Source organism: Pyrgilauda ruficollis, unplaced genomic scaffold (assembly GCF_017590135.1).
Source record: "Pyrgilauda ruficollis isolate IOZ18807 unplaced genomic scaffold, ASM1759013v1 scaffold12, whole genome shotgun sequence".
NCBI classification, from domain to species: Eukaryota; Metazoa; Chordata; class Aves; order Passeriformes; family Passeridae; genus Pyrgilauda; species Pyrgilauda ruficollis.
In genome coordinates, this window is record NW_024510321.1 from 2,912,547 (window position 1) to 2,928,227 (window position 15,681).

At 49.5% G+C, this 15,681-nt stretch overlaps 1 protein-coding gene across 1 annotated transcript in view; it reads left to right on the plus strand.

The window, feature by feature from the left end:
• The first annotated feature begins 11,110 nt into the window (after positions 1-11,110).
• Positions 11,111-15,681, plus strand: part of CSRNP1 (cysteine and serine rich nuclear protein 1) — a 10,250-nt gene continuing 5,679 nt past the window's right edge. The window contains exons 1-3 of the mRNA XM_041486728.1: positions 11,111-11,305; positions 13,581-13,840; positions 14,317-14,613. Of these exons, the coding sequence (XP_041342662.1) occupies positions 11,134-11,305; positions 13,581-13,840; positions 14,317-14,613 (729 nt within the window). The 5' untranslated portion in view covers positions 11,111-11,133. The remainder of the gene's footprint in view (positions 11,306-13,580; positions 13,841-14,316; positions 14,614-15,681) is intronic.

The window sequence follows — 15,681 nt, forward strand, 5'->3', positions numbered from 1 at the left end:
CGCTAACCATCGCTGGTGAGCGGCTGCAGCGACGCGGAGCTTTCGCCATTCCCATTTCATGCCTGCGTTTTAAATTAACACTTCTTCACTCAGGGTGATGATTTTTGTGTGTTTGTTGGGAATCTAACAATTGTATCAGTGCTTACCAGCAAACAGGTCACATTCTGCATCTCAAGCTTACAGGGTGCCTTGTAGATGTAGGAGAGCACTGAATTACCTGACCTGATCTCCACCAAGGACTGACAGCATCAAGAAAGCACGTTTTGGTAAATGCATAAATAATTACCCAGCAGGTCTATAACAGCACAGCACACAGGGCTTTAAATCCTATAGATGTGACTGCTTAGACTGCAGAAGATGGTGGAGCTGTGTTGGTGTAAAATCAATGACCAGGATCAGGAGGCAAGTTTGGGACACAGGGGTGATGCTGGACACCTGACTGCTCAAGCTGGGCTGGTTTAGCCAGGATTTCTTTTCCCATGTCCCGGTGTTGTCACTCTGGAATGGGTTGTTACAGTACCCAGCAACAAAACCACAGCCAGATACAGCTGATAAGCTTTTTTAGAACTAAAACCAGGAAAAAAATTCCTAACTCCAAGCCCAGATACTCCTGATTTATCCATCCCTAAGCACCAAGAGGCTTTTAACCCCAGGAAAAGCGCTTCTCCTGCTGCAGGGCAAGCACAACACAGGCAGCGAGGGGCTTGACATCCCGAGCTTGTCCAGCTCACACCTCTTATCTCTTACACTGCTCGTGTACCAGGAATCCTCCCCCGCTCCTTTCCCGCTGGCTCCCCGCTCCCTGCGCTCGCTCTGCGGCCGCTGCTCCGTGCCAGGGCACTTATCCCTGCCGCGGCCGGTCAGCAGGGAATTTCCTCCCGCCGGAGCAGCTCCAGTGGCGCCCAGCCAGGGAAAGCAGCTCCAGGCCGCTGCTGCCAGCAGCCCTTGCCAAAGCAGAGAGGGTTTTCCTGGGCGCAGGGGCTGCGAGCTGCTCCGGCTTCGCAGGGAAAGGAGGATGCTCCTTGAGAGGTGAAAAAACCGCGTTAAAAACCTCACCAACCTGGCTCAGGGTAAAGAGAAACTGATTTTTTTTTTTTTCTCTCTCTCTCTCCTTCTCGTGAATTAATTTGTTGGAGGAATGAGGCTCTGAGAAGAAGCAACGAAATACATGTTGAGTCAAACTGAGATATTTCTTTTAACCTGTTTCTTTCAACACAGGAAAACATCTTAGATTGGTTGAGGGCTATTTATCCTCCTGTGTAAGCTTGCAGTTATTGATAGTAGTGCTTTTAGGTTGATTTACAAAAAAAGTAAATTAAAAATTTCCACTTGAAAAATAAGGTTTTTTTCAACCCCCTTCTCTTTCACACACACACAACTCCGGGCAGTGTGGAGGCAGAATTGTTCATTGCCTGAATGAATCGCTAAATAATTTCTGCCCTGTGTGGGACTCCTGTCTCAGAGTGGCTTTACTTTCATTAAAACTATTAGAAGCAAAAGAGAAAACAGGCAAGCTGAGGGTTGCTGGCAGCCTTTCCGGCTGTTTTCCAGGATATCCCCTTCTCCCCATGCCCTGGGTTTCATGCCAAACTCAGCCCGGGGAGGCCAGCAAGTGACCCCCCTTCATCCCACAGACACTCTGTGCAGAGACAGGTGACATTGTACCCTGATCTAGTCCCACCGAAGCTCTCTGGGTCCCCAGGGGCTGTGTGGTGACACCTCCCTGGCGCCAGGAGCATTTTGGGCTGAGCCCAGGGTGACCGCGGGGTTGGCGGGGAGGGTGTAGCCTGTGAGGTGGAGGAAGTGAGGAGCCAGTGTACAACCTGAACTTGGCCACCCTCGACCCAAACCCCGAAGAGGAAAGCCTGCATGCGTGACATCTTCCTGTTAGGAAATATTAATCACGGCCATGTCCAAACATGGTAAGTGAAACCTCAGGGAAACCGCTCCTTTGGCCATCCAGGGCTGTGTGCTGGGAAATTCAGGAAGGCCCCTGTGCCTCAAAGCCAGGAGCCACCCGTCATCAGGGCACCACCTCCAATTATGGATTGCCTCCCTGACATTTGAAGAAAAATCTCAGCTCATCCCTCCCGTGCCTCTGTGCCCAGCTGTTGTTTCATGGGCTCGGGAGAGAGTCGGGGTGAGCCAGGCAGAGGGGTGAAGCACCTGGAGAGGAGAAGAACCAACCAGCAGGAAAATCAGCTTGAGAGTGTTCTCAGCAAATCCTCATCCTTTTGGGGTGACCAGCAGGGATGTCATGCCCACAGGAATCACTGACACACACCGGGGCAAGACCAGAAGTGAAAATCCTGATGGCACCACTTCCCGTGAGACACCTGTGTTAGAAAAAGAAAAAAAACAAAAAAACAACAAACAAACAAACAAACAAACAAAAAAAAAAAACAAAAAAAGACCAAAAAAAACCAAAAAAAACCAAACCAAACCCCCAAACAACAACAACAACAACAACAAACAAACCCAAAACTCACAAAGAAAAGAAACCCATGAGAGGCATCCCAACATGTTTACGAGTAAAATAATGTTCCTGGAAAGAAGTGTCAGCACTCTGGCTTGCAGCACTGTTAGGGCAGCCTCTTGGAGCTAAGGAGCCCACAATAGAGTATGGGAATAATCCCACATACCCCAATCCAGCATCATCCACCTTCTTAGGCAAGGCAAATCCAACCTGACTCCCAGGTCTGGATCCCAACCACCAGGGGTCAAATCCCTTTTTGGGGCAAATTTTTGCTTGCAAGCCAAGCCCTGCTTTTGGACCACAACTCATTGTGGAGGCCAAGCTCCTCCTGAGGAACTTGAACATATTATAGGGCTCAAATTTCTTGTGGGGGCTACATCCTGCTTGTGGATCCCTAATCCCTGTGGGACCAACCATCCTGTAAGGCCCAAATTTGCTCCAGGCTCCAAGCCTTTCTCAAGGGTCCTGAATTACCTGTGGTGTCTGTTTTGGGATCCAAGCCTTGCCTGTGGGTCCTCATCCATCTGTGGGGTCCAGACATTTTCCAGGGGTCAAGTCTGCTTGGGGGTCCCAAACCATTGTGGAGTTCAAAGCCTCTGTGATGCCCAAATCTCTTTTGGGGTCTGAGCTTTGCTTGTGAGTCCCCAGCCCCTTGTGGGCCCCAAGCCCTTTGAAACAGCCACATCCATTCTGATGTGGACCCTTGGCATTCAGGGTCCAAGCTGTGCCTGTGGGTCCCAAATCCCAGGCAGAAATCCAAGCCATTTGTGAGGTCCAAATCCCTTTCAGAGCCCAAGCCTACTTGTGAGTCCCAAGCTCCCTGTGGGACTCAAATCTGTTTGGAGTCCAGCCCTTGTGTGGGTCACCAAACCTTTGCATGGCTCAAACCCCCAGCAGGACCCAAATGTGTGCCAGGGTCCAGGCTTTGCCTGTGGGTACCCAATCCTTCATGGGCTCCAAAGCCCTTGAAGCACCCAGACCCTTTTTGGGGTCACACCTGCTTCAGGTTGCCAAGCCCCCTGTGGTATTTAAATGCATTCTGGAGTCCAAGTTGTGCCTGTGGGTCTCAAATCCCAAACTTCTGCAGGGATCCAAACCCTCTGAAAGGTCCAAACCCCTTTCAGGTTCCAAGCCTGCTTGGGGGTCCCCAGCCTCCTGTGGTGCTTGAATCCATTTGGGGGGTCCAACCTTTGCCATGTAGGTGTTCAACTCCTTGTAAGACCCAAAGCCTCTGTGATACCCAAATTTGTTTTAGAGTCCAAGTTTTCCCTGTGGATTCACAACCCTTTGTGGGCTCTGAAGCAGCCAACACCCTTTGCTTTTGGGTCCCCAGACTCCTGTGTGCCCAAATATGTTTTGGAGCCCATGCTGTGCTTGTGGTCCCCCAGCTCTTTGTGGGACTTCCCCAAGGGACTCAGATCCATTTTGGAGGTCCCAGCACCCCATGACCACTTGGGAGTCCAAGTGGTACCTCTGACTTCCCAAGCTCTTATAGTATAGACACCCCTCTTTAGGACCTAAATCCATTTGGATTCTCACTTGGGGTTCCCAGCCCTCCGTGTTACTCACACCCACTTTGGGGTCCACGCTGTGCCTGTGGCTCCCCAGCCCCTTGTGGGACACAGCTTCCCCATGGTACCCAAATCCATTTTGGGGACACAGCTTCCCCATGGTATGATGTGGGGCGGTGCGGAGGGATGCGGGGCGGTCCGGGGAGATGCGGGGCGGTGCGGAGGGCCGCTCCGGCGGTCGCGCCGCCCCGGCGCCGTCTGGCCGCGCTGCTCCTGCCCGCGGGCGAGCGGAGCCCGGCGGGGCTGCGGCTGCGGCTGAGCCGCCGGGAAGCTCCGGGAGCCGCCGGGGCAGAGGGACGGCGTTCTCGGGGGAAGGGGTGGGGGTTTGCTGCGCCCCCGAGCCGGCCCCCCGCACTTTTGCCGTACAGACACCCGAACGCCTTTATAATATTTATTAGGAGTAGCGCGGAGTTGCCTTCTCACCCCTGCCCCGCTAAGTCCAGGCTCCGCTCCATCCCCGCGGCCGCGGTTCCAATTTTTTGATGTTGAGAGAAAGGTTGGGGGGGCGGGGGGAGCCTTGCCGGCTCGCTCTTCCCCAAATCCGCCCGGCTGGGGATGCTTTCCCGTCGCTACAGCAACACCTACCGACGGGCGCACGGAGGGACCGACGGGCGGACAGATGGAGCGGGGCACCCCCCGCCTCCCGAAATAAGACATCGCGGCTTTTACAGCCCACCTGGAAAAAAGGAGGGGAAAAAAAAAAAAAAAGAAAAAAAAAAAAAAGGATAAAAAAGGATACCCCGTCTCCCGCCCCCAACTACTGAGTTTTCTCAGGTTTTTATAATTTTTTTTTTTTTTGCCTGTTCCCCCCCCCACTCCCTCCTCTACCCCCGGCATCCTCAAAAGTGTCTGTCACCTCCGAGTTACATAATGTCGCTGTAGGAAGAGGCTGACACACAGGGACAGCCCTTTCCTAAAGCAGCTCAGCCTTACTAACGCCTGGAATGCCAACGCTTGGGTGGGATGGATGGAGGGAAAGCCCTCACGGCCGTTTACAAACCTCGAAGTCACGGAATGAGGGAATCTCTAAGGCTGGAAAAGCCCTCTAAGATCCCCGAGTCCAACCCTTAACCCAGCACTGCCAGGTTAAGTCTTATCATTTGTTGTCAATAATTGATCACCAATTATTAATTGATTTTATTACTTTATTTCTTCATGAAAATTATTTTAGTTTTGCTCTGCTGAGCAGTTTGCAGAGGTAGCCCGTCAAGGTGTGTGTGGGGTGGGAGGAGGGGTTATTTTCAGGGTGGTTGGGTTTGTTCTCCTCCCGGAGAGACTCCGCAGCTCCCGGCAAAGGCTTTAATAATTCAGCGCAGGAAATGCGTGCGTATATATAGCAGGGAAGGTAACGCACAGCGTGTACCTACAGGAGGACAAATATGGAAACCTGGTGTGAATTATTCATGAGGTGTGATCAAATAGAGGATTTTCCTAGACAAAGCACACTTCGCTGTTTTCCTGTTTGTTACAGCACAATCTGCGCCGAGTACATCCGAACCTCCTTTCATTTTGGGCCATGTCAGATAACCTTTAATGTATTTGCTGAAATTTCTTATTTACCTTTCAAGCTGTCAGCAAGAAGTAAGGGCTTGGTAAAAAAATCTGACAAGCTTTTTTTTTTTTCCCCTTTTCTTTTTCGTTTTTTTTTTTTTTTTTTTTTCCTTTGTGGCCTTCCAAAAATTAGGAGATGGAGTAAACACTTCTGCTGCTCCTTCCGGGGAAGGTGTTTTGCCTGTTCAGTCTCTGACAGGAGCATAAACTCGTGGTGCTACGGACTGATTCATGCTCCCACTCCGCAGCACGACGTACTTTGGGTTTTGCTGTTGCATAGTAGGCAGAGGCTATTTTTAACCGGAGCAAGGTTATGAAACCTTAGACCCAGCTGGGTGAAAATAATCTGGTCTGAACTGGAAAGCACAGCTTTATGTGGCTGGGAACACGCGTGGGACTGTCCCCTGGAGGCTCCTGGTGGGATGATCCCGCTCCCCTTGGCTCCAGTCAGCCCCGAAATTGGGAAGTGCTGTCATCGGGAGGCTGTCACGGCGGCACAGGGGAAACCACTTAAGTAAATATGCAAAGAATTAAAATAGTTAAATGATTGAGCAATGAATCAGTGCTGATAGCGTGGCGATTATTAAATAACCCTGAGGTGTTGCTGGGATCACCACTGCTGTTAGACATCAGATTTCTGGGATTGCTGAGCGGGAAGCTCAGCTCCGCAGCACTTTTTGGGGATTCTCACACCGAGATCTCTTTGCCCACAAGAAACGGCAGCGTGCAAACAAACACCAATCCCAGCAACTCCCCCAGCGCTGCTCCACGAGCTGCCCTCGGAGCCGTACCTGGCTAAAATATGCGGTGGTGTTTTTTAAAACTAATATTTACTCCTGCCAGACCTGCACAGCCACTGCGGCTCTGGGGGAGGGAGCGGGAGCCGCTCTGACTCACGGCTCAGCACGGTCCTGAACTCGCTCCCAGCAGCCGAGCCCTCGCCCCGGTGTGCTGGGAAGAGTCCACCTTGGTGTGCTGGAATGAGTCCACTTCGTCTTCCTGGGCTGCAAACAGATGGCTGAGCTTTAAAGTCAGCAAAGCAGCTCAGAAAGTCACTGGAAAACAAATACTTTTAGCGCACTGTGCTGAGTTTTGGGGGAGGGTCGGAGGGATTGTTGTTTCCTTGGTGTTCCCTAAATCGCTTGGCAAAAGAAACTTTGCTTTCAATAACTCATGCACAGATCAGGATCCTTCCATTCTTTAGGATGCTCCACCGACCAACCCCCCAGAATCTGAAATATTCTTGCTCCTGGGTGTTCTCCTGCAATGCCATGGGAATTGTGGCACAAGCAAAGGCAGCTGCTGGAGTGGCTGTGAGGAGTTTCCTTTGCTTTGCTCGCGCTGCTGCGATCGCCTGGCGCTTCAAAGCACATCTACAGCCCCAAAATACAGCAATGAAACATCTCCTAATTCTGCCCAAAGCCACGGTGCCTCTTTGTGCAGTCTCCTGGAGACCGGACACTGCTAGGGGTTTTTTAGTTGCCTTCCTCTGCACTTGGCTAAACAAAATGCCAAACCTTCTTAAATCTAAATTACTCGAAATATTTACTGTTGAGACGTCGTCCAAGAGGAGGATAGTTAAAACATTAATTCCTTGCATTCCAGTGTATTAGGGCTTTACCCTGCAACTTGTTGGGTGCCAGAAATGGGACTTTGCAGATTGGATTCCCTTCCCCCCAACTGGACTGCCCAAAAAAAAAAAAAAAAAAAAGGAGGGAGAGAGAAAGAAAGGAATGCACATCTGGGCTAAATATTTGTTAGAAAGTATTCCCAGGATAGTGGGAGTTCTGGTGCCAGAGAGGAATTCCTGCGGGTTTGATCCATTGCATTATGTACTTGTTCCAAAAGCTGTTTTCAGTAAAATAGATGAGTAAGAAGTCTTAGCCAAGAACAGAATGTCTTTTTTGGCAACTGAAAGGAAGATAGGATTATTTTATTTCAGGTTATGTAAAAAAAAAAAAATAAAAGAGAAGGAGAAGGTGGTAAAATCCTGCACTCAGTGGTGCCTGCAGACATTTGCAATGGCAAACTCAGATATAGATATTTATTTTCTCCATGCTGCTGTGGACGTTTTTGGGACTTGCTTTTAAGACACTGCTGTGGGTTTAAGGTTCATTGCAAAATTACTGCAATTAAAATATCCTCATTGTGTCTGAATGGGCCTCTGGGCTTTTTTTGGCTGAGTGACCAGTGGCCTTGGTGACATGGTTTAAAGGCAGCATCCAAAATGCTGGTGTGAATTCTGTCTCCACATGCCAGGGTGAGGAGGGGAGCAGAGGATCATCCTGGCTTTGACAGTAAAATGCCCATCTGGAGGATTTTTTGGGGTAGGGTAGAAACAGACACTGATGGGTGAAGCTCCACTGCATCTCTCTTGAGAAGGATTTGAAAATTTGGCTTGGAAAACATTAGAGCCATAAATCAGCAATGAGGGGGAAGGTGTAACAGGAGAAAATCACTATATTTTGGCTGGTGGGCAGCAGGTTCACCAGCTTTTCCCCATTAGCTGGGAATCCTGTTTGCACAATGCCTCCTTTGCATTAATAAAACAATAGGTGTCTTGAAGAAGACAGCGTGCCAAAAGTGGGGTTTTTCTCCCTATCCATTTGGCTCATTCTCATAGATGGGGAGCTGCACAAACCTCCCTTCATCCTCCTGGCTGGTGATAGTATTTAAAAAATAAATAAATAGAATTGCACCATCTTATGCACAGCTTGCCTTGGCTCTGGCTTGGTGTTTGTGTTAGCTGGGTTCGCTGGCTGCAGGAGAGCGCTCTGGTTTCCCTCTGGGGTTGGTCTGGGGAGATGTGGTGCAGCCTTGATGGGCTCTTGGGTTGGCAGGTGACCTGAGCATCAGGGCTGCTGCATCTTTGGTCCAGCCCTGGGAGTTACCCCTGTCTCAGCAGCGTGGCCTTGGCTGCTCCAGCAGCCTCCCGTGTCTCCCACGGGACTTGGATGTGGTCAGTGTCACATCTCTGAGGATGTTTGCTGCTGGAAATGTGTCCTACAGGCATTGTAGGAGCTGGCTCCTCCCTGCCTTGGCTGTGGTGGCATCCCTCGCTGTCCTGTGGAGCATTCTCTCTGCAGCAGGAGCTGCTGCTCTTTCAAGCCACATGTAGAATTTTATTTTACTTTTTTTTGCGAAGTTTTTGCCCGTTCCAGGTGGACAGCGGGGTCTGCAAACCTCTGCAAACAAAAAGCAGCCCAGGTGTTGATTTGGACCCCAGTCATGGATTTGGAGAGTTTCTTTGCTCCTGGTTGTTTCTTAAAGCAAACATGAGACAGGGCAGGAGGCACATACACAGAAATAAAGCAAATAAAAAGTTTGTTATTAGCTGTTTTGTGGCCACCTGCGAGCTCAGCTTTGCCATGGAGCATGCAGGAAAGGGGTTAATCCAGGTGTCTGGTAGGACATGTGCTGCTGGGGCTGGAGGGTGGCCAAATCCACCTTCTCTGCATCTATTTTGGATTAAGGCCAAAAAGACAACAACCCCTCTGTGGCAAAACCACCTGCAGCTCCAGGTCTGTTGAGGAAGAGGAGGAGGGATGGAGGGCTCACTTCTCCCCAGCTTCAGGGGGACGTACTGGCCCTGTAAGCACGCCTTACAGCAAATGATTAACTCCTCCAGGCCAGGGAAGTGCTTCAGCCAGGGACTTTTTTGACCTTTAAGGTGACTATTGTCTCCTGGGAAGCCGGTGGTAAACATAATTAGAGAGGGTTGGTGCAGGACTTGGAAGGAACCGTGTGCTCCTGTCCTGCAACGTGACACTGCTTGGTGCTGTCAGGACACTGAAAATCCCACGGTGGGGAGGTTCTGCAACCGGTGTGGTGTCTGTGCTGCCTCCTCAGGCCTGTCAGAAGGGCAGGTTTAGTGCTTTTTTGTGTTGTTTTTTCTTTTTCAGGGACTTAAATTAACTTCAGACATGCAAAGCGGGGTGAGAAAGTGTTTGGGTTGCAAAGAATGAATTTGGCCGGTGGAGAAGTTTCGTGTGGTGGGAGGGGATGTGGACTGGGTGTCTGGCACCCCTGTATCTGCACTGTCACCATCCCAGGGCTGTCTGCTGTCCCAGACTATCCAAATTCTGGGGATGCTTTAGCTTTTGTGTATTATGGGGTGGCCCCATATTGCTGGGGCTCTCCCCTCCTTGCTGGAAGGAGTTCCTGGGCTGGGGCTGCATCCCTCCCACCGTGGTTGTGCCTTACAGCCTGGTGGGATGGGGTCAGAGCAAGCCACCCCTCAGGCAGAGCCTGGCTCTCAGCTCTGGGGATGGCTCACTGGCTCCCAAATAAGCTGCCAGTGGCTTCTGCAGGAGCAGGGAGAGCTGCAGAGATTTGCAATGGCAAACTCAGATATAGATATTTATTTTCTCCATGCTGCTGTGGACGTTTTTGGGACTTGCTTTTAAGACACTGCTGTGGGTTTAAGGTTCCTTGCAAAATTACTGCAATTAAAATATCCTCATTGTGTCTGAATGGGCTTCTGGGCTTTTTTGGCTGAGTGACCAGTGGCCTTGGTGGTGTTGCCAGAGTCTCAAAGGTGGAATGATCCATCATCAGTGCAGGAGCACCCCAGGCTGAGCAGGTGCTGATGTCCATTAGAATCAGAATATCCTGAGTTGAAGGGACCTACAAGGATCTTCAAGTCCCAACTCCTGGGAATCCCACCCTGTGCCTGAGAGCATTGCCCAAACATACTGTAGGCAAAGGCTGTAGCTTTTGTGTTTTTGTTATTTTTTCTTTTTGTCTCCCGAATTTGCACAAACTTTATAAAAGCAAAGTTTAAAAGATGCAACACAGTTATTTTTGGCTTTCTTTTATTTTTTTTTTTCCTCTAAGATGAGCAGGGGCAAAGCATGCAGGAAATTTAGGAATCTAGGCAAGTACAGAGCTCCTTTGTTTTTAATTAGCTGCGTTGTTTTTAATTGCTTCTATGCTTGATACATAACCCAGCCTAAACAAGAATAGCTTATTGAATGGGGGACTGACTATGAAAGGCACCGTGAGGAGAAGGGCTGTTCTACACAGTTGATATATTTGTATTTCAGTGCTTCATTTAATAAGTCTGTTTCCCCGGGGGGCTGTAGCAAGTAAATCATGCCAACAGATTGTTTTCTGCAAACTGGCTTATTTTTGTAATTAGCAAGACGTTAAAGCTGTAACTGCATAGAAAGCGATCTGGGTGAGGAGTGAACATAAAAGAATTAGTAAGCAAAATGTAATACTTACTGTTTGATGACATTTGTGTTGATTGGATTGGTTTCTGGGCAGTTTGTTTTCTGGGATAGTCAGTTCCTTCTGCAGTGTTGTGGAATGGGAGAGAAATTCACAGGTGTGCACAGCGAGCGCAGTAAGATGAGGTGTTTTAGGGGCAGTGCTTTTTGGGAATCACATCTGCGTGGCCAAGTGGATCTGATGGGGAAGCCTTGCTGGGGGTTACAGCTGTCCTGCTCATCACCAGAAACTGCCAAGATTTCCCTGGCCTCATGTTGCTTTTTTTCCTTTGTTTTGCAGGTATATGACAAAAACGGCGTCACCATGAGCGGAGTATTGAAAAGGAAGTATGAAGAGCTGGGGGATGACAGCACCTACTGCTCCTCCTCCTCCTGCTCCCCCCTCTCCTCCTCAGCATCCTCAGGCTGGGACACTGATGAGGAGAATTCCCGTGGAGAGCCCAAGCCCAGCTCTGCCTTAATGTCCAGCTTCACCCGTGAGTACCTCTGGCTTTCCCAGGATCAGCCATGCCTCTGCATGGGATTTTTGTAGGGTGGTGGGTCACCACCACACAGAGACCCCCTTGGGGAACACCTTTATGGCTAGAAGTGGTTGTGGCACCTGCTGCTTGTCAGGACACTGGTTTATAATCATCCATTCTCCTCACAGTGGTCCTCCTCAGCCATTCCTTCCAGTAGTTATTATTCCTTTGAAATATTTTTGCTGAAGTCCAGGTTTGCAGGAAGAGAAACCCAAGGGTGGGTGTGCAGAGGCATGTGGGTGCCTCCAAACCTGTGCTGCAGGACCCAACCCTCAATCCCCTGTCAAGCTGTTTCACAGGCAAAACCTAATCAGACAGTGAAGGCCTGTAATGCTGTTTTTAAAAAATGATTAACCAGTAGCGTAATTACCATTTCAGAACTTGTTTCCTACGTAAATTGGGTACTTTGCCAAAGAACATGACACGTTTGACATTGCCTGCGCTGCTAGTACAGATAAAAGCTATTTTGTTTTCCCAGCAATGTAAGTTTTGAGAGCTTTTAGGAAAACACACAGAAGGCAGTGTTGTAAAGCCCTTTATCTGCCATGTGAAGGGAAAAATAAAAAGTACAATAGAAGAACATCTTCATGGAGGAGAAATAGTCCAGCCTAGTAAATTATACTGAACACCCACTGTATATAGCAGTTAAGGTCCACTTAGCAGACATACACAAACACGCAGTGGTCTGAAAAGGCTTTAGAAGTCTTGTAATAATAAAGAGTCTCATTCTTGCTTGTCTTCCCAGGTTTTGTGACAAAACAATGAACTTTTTGTATTCTCTGGCTCAATTGGAAAAGGGTCAGGAATGGGAAAACAATTTCAGAGGAGGGGTGCAGGGAGAGAGAAGCAAATGCCAAAGTGCAGCAGCTCGGCCGATAGATGATTGTGGTGGTTAACTTGCCTTCTGATAAAGAGCTCGTGTTTTAGGAGATTGAGTCAAGGTTATTGTGAAAATGCAACACACAGTGCAAAGATATGATCAGAGTGACTGCAGGGCCCAGTGTGAACCTCCAGCTATTGAGCAGAAGCTGCTGACACAGCTGGGTGAACACTTCTTTTTTCTCTTTTTTTTCACATGAAACCGAAACATGATATTTTGGCAAGTGAGACCTGTGAAATGTGGGTGCAGTTAACTGTCCAGTCTTGCACTTTCACAGCCTTTGGGGCCCACCAAACCAGCTAAGCCCCTCAGGTTGTTGCAGTCTTTTCCTTGGATCCCACTGCAGGGCTGCTTGTGGCTCTGCCTCCCAAAGAGCAGGGCTTGATCCCAGCTCTGCAGCAGTCACCCATCCTTTCTGGGTTCTTTTTTTTCCATGGAGGCAACCAAAGCACCCCTGCACTAGCAGAGAATGGGACCAGAAATACCTCCCCACCACAAATTTGGGTGTAGCTGGCTCTTGTTCCTGCCACACTCACACGGCTGTGCCTGGCTTTACTTTCTTGGCAGGCCACACTCGTGGAAACTCACTGACTCTGAACCTGCCCTGACTAATTAGTCCCCCTCCATCTACTGTGTTTGCACATGCAGCTGTGCAGGGCCAGGTATCTCTGGAGAGGCTCTGCTCTAAGTGATGTGTAGCATGTTTCAGCAGTTTAAGATAAACCAGAGTCATGTATTGCCATGTTTACCCGGGGATCACCTGCACAAAGATTAACATCTTTGCAGCTGCTCTCAAATGAGTCTCTTGAGAATAAACCATAGATTCAGAGTTCCTCCCAGTGGATGGTGAAAGGAAGTACCAGAAAAAACAGCTATTTGGGCTGTTTTCTGCCCTGCCACAAAAGCTGGAGCCATGAAGCACCAGGAATACCAATGCCCTGGCCTGCCAGGTGCAGACCCGGGGCCCCTGAGCATGGGGCAGAGTGGATTTAGAGACAGATGTGTAGGATGGCTGGTTGCTTGTTCATTATGCTCTGCCACACGTGAAGAATAAGCAAATGGATGTTCTTGGGGGAAGTCAAGCGGGAAGGAGAAGCAGCAGCCACCTCGTAGGGTGAATCTCATCAGTGACTGATGCAGCAGGGCTTGGCTTAGCTTCCTCTCCATCCTCATGTCATCTCTGAAGTGTTAGCTCCTAAAACACCACCAAGCAATGTTGTAACCTTGTCCCAGTGTGTCCCTGTTGAGAGGGTAATTACAAGTCCTGCCTGTTTGTAATATTTCTATTCCATCTGCAGCATGGCAGCACCGACTTAGTGCTTTTCCTTTTTTCAATTCTCCCCTTTTTAGCCACGTCGATCCTGAAGAAATCCAAGCGACTAAAGAAGAACAATGTGGAGTTTGACCGGGTCACTGTGTTTTACTTCCCACGCTGCCAGGGCTTCACGAGCGTGCCTAGCCGTGGGGGCTGCACCCTGGGGATGGTGAGCAAACACAGCTCCTCCCGGCAGTTCACGCTGGCAGAGTTTTCAAAGGAGCAGGAAAACGTCCGTCGGGGCAAACTCGAAGAGAAATTAAAAGAGGAGAAGTTGGAAGCGTTGAAATGGAAAGTGAGTGAGGAGAGTGGGGCTGGGTTGATGAGGAGCTGGTGGATGCTGTTGGTTAATTGGCCAGTTGGCCAATTAATTGGTTAATTTTTAGTAAGAGCCTCTGAGACCTGGGGGCACCAATCCTTAGCTCTCACTTTGGGTCTCCAAAAAACACAGGCTCCAGTGGGGGATTTTCATTTAGTTCTCCACCTCTGAAAAGTGAAAAGAGACAGAAGACATTTTTGCTCTTTTGGTAGTACCTCTCTGTCCTGGGATCCACTTGAGACTCTTCTTGGCGTCTCCCAAAGTTTCTTCATTTCATTTAGATACTTGGTATCCCAGGACACATCTCCAGTCAGGTGTCAGGTCTTTGTGGGCTCTGAGGTTGGCCACCATGGGGGAGAGTTCATTCCTTTCTTGTTTCCCCTCATCTGGGGCTTCCAATGGCTCTGAGTCCCAACCAAGCCCCTAAAGCTTTGTCCATTTTGTGCCCTCAGCTAACCATGAACGGCACCAAGGAGTCCGAAGAGGCCAACCAGCTCACCATCGAGGACATCTCCGACGACGACATCGACGTCAGCAGCGTGGACCTGGAGGACGGCTTCTTCCTGCAGCCCTACCCCGCCAAGAAGAGGCGCGCGCTGCTGAAGGCCGTGGGGGTGAAGAAGATCGACAAGGAGGAGAAGCGGGAGCTGCACAACATCCGCCTGTCCCGGGAGGACTGCGGCTGCGACTGCCGCGAGGTCTGCGACCCCGAGACCTGCAGCTGCAGCTTGGCAGGCATTAAATGTCAGGTACAGCCTCACCTCTGGGCTTGGGGGATGCTGCGGCTCCAGCTGTGCGTTGGAGCAGGGGGGTGTGAGCAGGTTGGACAGAGCTGGAGCAGCCTGTAAATCCATCTGCTCCCACCTGCGCTTGGCGGTGAGGAAAGCTCTTGGAGCATCCCTCAGGCTGCAAGGCAGGCACTGCTTGAAAGTGTTCTCTTCCCAAATCACACACTCAGCCATCCCCACGCTGCAATGAGAATGTCCCCGCTGTACATCCCCACGAGATCCACACCTGCTCGATCTCCTGTTGGAGGGGGGCCACGTGGGAATGTCTGCAAGGAAGAGCTCTTTGCTCCTCACACGAGGCTGTGCTTTCTTCCCCTCCCCCAGGTTTTATTTTTAATTCCTTTTTCTTCTGGTGTGTGTCACAAATCCCAGTGTGCTCAGGCGAACGTGGGAGTGTCAGCTGAGCGTCAGCCCACAGTGGAGCTGTGCAGGCCACCTGCACAGCGGGATAATCCCCCTCTATTCAATTAGTGAGTTATATTTTTCAGGGTATTTTTTGCGGGTGCCTGCCCAGCTGTATTTAGGGAGCCTCATTCCCTATTCTGGGCACTGCTTTCTCCCTCGGTGCCGTGTTTGGAGGCTGGGGGTGGCGGAGGTGGGTGCACACGGGTGCTCCATGTGTGTGTCACAGCCCCCCTCTAGTGGCTGCTGCAGATCAGATAGTGAAATCATTAAATAGCAATAAAGAAAAAACTCACTTTTGCTCCCTTAGTTCTCCTTTTGGAACATTTTATCTTGCTTTTTTTTTTAGAATCTTTTTTCTTCACTTGTACTGAAATCCAGCTTTCTATGACACCTCTTCAAAAGAGCAGGGTGTCTTTTTTTTTTTTTTTTTTTTTTTTTTTTTTTTTTTTTTAACCCCCCCCCCTTAGTTCTCCTTTTGGAACATTTTATCTTGCTTTTTTTTTTAGAATCTTTTTTCTTCACTTGTACTGAAATCCAGCTTTCTATGACACCTCTTCAAAAGAGCAGGGTGTCTTTTTTTTTTTTTTTTTTTTTTTTTTTTTTTTTTTTTTTAACCCCTCCTCT